Raw genomic sequence first — 4,497 nt, 5'->3', positions numbered from 1 at the left:
ATATTATATGATATACTTTTAGTTCAATCATACCCCTTAAAAAAATTAGGCAATTTACAAAAATAATCATGAAATAAGTGGTTTGAATTTAGATCACAAAACTTCAAATTTAACAAATTTTATTTAATAAATAATAATTTTATCTTTTTTATGTTTATAGATTTTGAAGTTAAAATTTAAAATTTTAAGTTATTGAAGTTGTGATTTTTTAAATTTACTTGAATTTTTTTTATGTTATGTGAGTGAATTTTAAAAATATTTGTTTTCTTTTTAAACTTTGGTAAAAATTTTTGGTCAAACAAACATTTGAAAATAGATTTTCAAATCTGCTTCTCAAATCTATGATCAAACGCTAGCTTTGACTCTTGAAGATTTTTTGGAGGTTAAAAATTCAAGATCACTCAATTTATAGTATGTAATTTCCTCTACTCGCTCCTAAAGAGTCATTAATAGTATGGTTTTTCTAATTATAAAAACTCATTTATTTATCTAAATAAGACAATCTTGTTATATAAAAAAAATAAAAAACATTTTATTATAATATGAATTGAAAGGAATAATAGAAAAAAATATGCTAAAAAATTTACTCCCTCCGTTTTTATTGATATGTTATCATTTTAGATTTTACGTATCTTCAGAAACTATGTAACTTTATCTTCATAGTTTTATTTAGTATCTCTTGAAGTCAAATTTTTCAATAAATTAATTTATTTTAATTAATTAAAAAATATTCAATTAATTTGAATTAATCATTTAGTTTTAATTAAAAATTCATACTATCAAAGCTAATAACTTTTAAGTGTAAAATAGAAAGAATAATATCATTTATGCATTGATTTTGTCAAGTGACAAATACTATTCCTTCCGTTCACTTTTAATTGTCATATTGCGCTTTTCGAAAGTCAATTTGACTAAATTTTAAAATTAAATTAGATTATATTAATTCGATATTCTAAACATGAAATTTAGATATTCAAAAACTATATAAAAAGTACTATAAATTGCAATTTTTTGTAAATTAATATTAATCAAAATTCTTATAGTTTGACTCTAAAAAAAATTATGACAATTATTATTGAGAGAATAATGACCATCTAATTTTTTGTAAGAACGATATATAAATAGGAGCGGAGAAGATAAAAAGTATAGGACCCCTCACTGTTTTTTCGTAAGAGCATAAAACAGTCCACTTTCTTTATACTTAATTATACCCATCAACTCTGCTAGCTGTTGACCAAAATCAGAAAAATAAAAATAAAAAAATAAAAAACAGCTAGGGTTTCTTTTTCATTTATTACATTTTACACCCTGGATTTTTAATTTTATCTACTTTCCCCCCACAATAATAAAAAAACAAACAAGAAACCAGTGTCACTTCATCCCCTTCCTAATATCAGCCAACAACAAAAGCAAAACGCTTACTACAGCAGCTTTCTTGATTTTTTTTGTCTTTTCTTCTTTTCAATTCTTCGTTTTTCTAGTATGAATGTATAAGTTTTCAGGCATAATGTTGGGTTTTTATCGAGTTTCTATGATGCAGAAGCTGTCAATGTTGCTGTTTTTTGTTCTTTTTTACAGTATAACGAGTTCTGCAGATCTGAACTCCGACCGGGATGCTTTACTGGCGTTACGCGCCGCCGTGGGTGGTCGTACTATGTTATGGAATGTTTCTAATGCAACCCCATGTAATTGGGCTGGTGTTTTATGTGAGAATAACCGTGTTACTGTTCTCCGGTTACCGGCGGCGTCACTTTCCGGTGAGATTCCGGTGAATACCATTTCGAATCTTACTCGAGTTAAGACGCTTAGTCTACGTTTTAACCGGCTTTCGGGTTCTCTTCCTTCTGATATTTCTCAACTTGTTGAGCTTCGTAATCTTTACCTTCAGGATAACGAATTTGTTGGTTCTATACCTTCTTCGTTTTTCACGCTTCATTTAATGGTTCGTTTAGATCTTTCTAATAACAATTTTTCTGGAGAAATACCTTCTGGGTTTAACAATTTGACTCGTTTGAGGACACTTTTGCTTGAAAACAACCAGTTTTCTGGGTCTATTCCGGAGTTAAAGCTTTCGAAGCTTGAACAATTTGATGTCTCTGGTAATAGTTTAAATGGGTCTATTCCGAAGAGTCTTGAAGGAATGCCTGCTGGTGCTTTTGGTGGGAATTCACTTTGTGGGAAGCCGCTTGAGGTTTGTCCTGGGGAAGCGACTCAGCCTGCTATAGCTACTGGTGGGATTGAAATTGGGAATGCGCATAAGAAAAAGAAGTTGTCTGGTGGTGCAATTGCTGGCATTGTTGTTGGATCTGTACTGGGATTCCTTCTTCTGTTGTTGATTTTGTTTGTATTGTGTAGAAAGAGGTCTGGTAACAATGCGAGGTCCGTTGATGTAGCTACATATAAGCATCCGGAAACAGAACTTTCTGCGGAGAAGTCCAATGTGGACGCTGAAAATGGTGGTGGTGGAAATAATGGGTATTCAGTGGCGGCAGCTGCTGCTGCTGCAATGACGGCTACTGGAAAGGGAGGAGAGATCGGCGGAAATGGCATTAAAAAGCTGATCTTTTTCGGGTCTGATAGATCGTTTGATTTGGAGGATTTGTTGAGAGCTTCAGCTGAGGTTTTAGGGAAGGGGACGTTTGGAACAGCTTACAAGGCGGTGTTGGAGATGGGCACAGTTGTAGCTGTTAAGAGATTGAAGGATGTAACCATATCTGATATGGAGTTCCGGGAGAAAATCGATAAAGTTGGACAAATGAATCATGAGAATTTGGTTCCTCTTAGGGCATATTATTACAGCAGGGAGGAAAAGCTTCTTGTCTATGACTACATGCCAATGGGAAGCTTGTCTGCACTTCTTCATGGTGAGTCCAAGTCATACTCTTTCCTTATAAATTGATGATTTTTTGTTGTTGTAAATATCTGAGGGCAATCTCTATTGCTTTTCTTGCTTTAGTCTGTGGATTGGTTAGTTGGACTTGTTAGCTTATTGTAGTACTACATGCAATGCATCTTTTTGTGGGAGAACATCTAACTGAAGTGTTGCATTTCGTATGAATTTGAACATTTCTTTTCGATGAATTTTAAAAGCACGAGTTCAATTATTGATAATGTCCTCTCATTTCTCTAGATTTGGTAGAGTTGTATCTGTGAAATGTTGCTTTTATAGCCTGTGAAACTCGGAAACTTACTAAATTGCTAATAGATTGTAAGATGTTTGCTATAATTTTATTCGTGCTATTCACTACTAAGCTCTGTTATTTTCCAGGAAATAAGGGGGCTGGCAAGACTCCACTGGATTGGCAAGTCAGGTCAGGCATTGCCCTTGGCACTGCTCGGGGCATTGAATACCTGCACTCCCAAGGTTCAAACGTCCATGGGAACATTAAATCATCCAATGTTCTTCTCACCAAATCATATGATGCACGAGTGTCAGATTTTGGCCTAGCCCAGCTGGTTGGACCTCCAACTTCCCCAACTCGAGTTGCTGGATATCGTGCTCCAGAGGTAACCGACCCACGCAGAGTTTCTCAAAAGGCAGATGTATATAGCTTTGGTGTATTGCTTCTGGAGCTTCTTACTGGGAAGGCACCCACTCATGCCCTCCTGAATGAGGAAGGTGTTGACTTGCCAAGATGGGTGCAGTCCATCGTTCAAGACCAATGGACTTCACAAGTTTTTGATATTGAGCTTCTCAGGTACCAGAGTGTTGAGGAAGAAATGGTGCAACTCTTGCAGCTCGCAATAGATTGCTCGACTCAATATCCCGACCACAGACCTTCTATGTCCGCTGTCGTTGAGCGAATTCAAGAGCTCTGTCTCTCAAGCTTGCGGGTTACTCAAGAACAGTCTGACTCTGTCAATGAATCTGATTGAGGTGGTCCTTAGTCCTTTTACATGTGCAGTACTTGAACTAAAGAAGCACCATCACCAATTTACAGAACCCCATTTAAGCATATTAAACTTTAATGCTTTCTGTTGGTTAGTAGGGCCTATCTTCTTTCATTTAAATTTTAACAATTTATGCCCCTTTCTTTTTTCTCAGTTCTCCATTGTAGTTGAGCTAGAGCCCTTTTCATTTTCCTTTGTGTGGGGGGCCATTCTCTGTACCATTTGTTCTTGTTGGGTGGATAATGGTTGCTGTAATTATTACTTTCAGCCTTTACTTTGCTTTCACTTTAACCAACTTTGTTGAGAACTTAATACCCACCTTTAGGAGGTTTGTTGTTTGGTAGTAGTAGTAAATTAGTGAAGTTTTTTTTTTTGTTTCCCACCCGGTGTCTTGTAATTTCATTGAACCTCGACTATTCAAGGGAAGCACTCTCTACCAAGGATTGTCATGCTTTGTTTGTGGATCAGGACAAAGTTTCTTTGGTTTCACGGATTGTGTACCCTCTTTTACTTCGTTTTTGATGATCTCTTATCACTTTATCCAAGTCTTAATTAAAGTAATTACTACTTGTCTTTCTTGGAAGTTGGATGATGGCATAAAGAAAT

The 4,497-nt window shown here is 35.2% G+C and overlaps 1 protein-coding gene across 1 annotated transcript; it reads left to right on the top strand.

Moving 5' to 3' along the window:
• The first annotated feature begins 1,349 nt into the window (after positions 1-1,349).
• LOC125858424 (probable inactive receptor kinase At1g48480) lies at positions 1,350-4,176 on the top strand. The gene is made up of 2 exons (XM_049538198.1): positions 1,350-2,864; positions 3,269-4,176. The coding sequence occupies exons 1-2, from the start codon at positions 1,487-1,489 to the stop codon at positions 3,874-3,876; spliced, it is 1,986 nt and encodes a 661-aa protein (XP_049394155.1). The 5' UTR covers positions 1,350-1,486; the 3' UTR covers positions 3,877-4,176.
• The last annotated feature ends 321 nt before the right edge of the window (positions 4,177-4,497 follow it).

The sequence above is a fragment of the Solanum stenotomum genome, chromosome 3, assembly GCF_019186545.1.
Source record: "Solanum stenotomum isolate F172 chromosome 3, ASM1918654v1, whole genome shotgun sequence".
Lineage (NCBI taxonomy): Eukaryota > Viridiplantae > Streptophyta > Magnoliopsida > Solanales > Solanaceae > Solanum > Solanum stenotomum.
Note: the sequence above shows the minus strand (reverse complement) of the source record. Positions and strands in the feature narration are given on the sequence as shown.

What these genes read in the sequence shown, in the direction of transcription:
- LOC125858424 (XM_049538198.1), top strand. Translation starts at nt 1,487, where the DNA reads ATGTATAAGTTTTCAGGCATAATGTTGGGTTTTTATCGAGTTTCTATG. An exon ending in CTTGTCTGCACTTCTTCATG is followed by an intron (nt 2,865 to 3,268) that starts GTGAGTCCAAGT and finishes GTTATTTTCCAG; the next exon opens with GAAATAAGGGGGCTGGCAAG.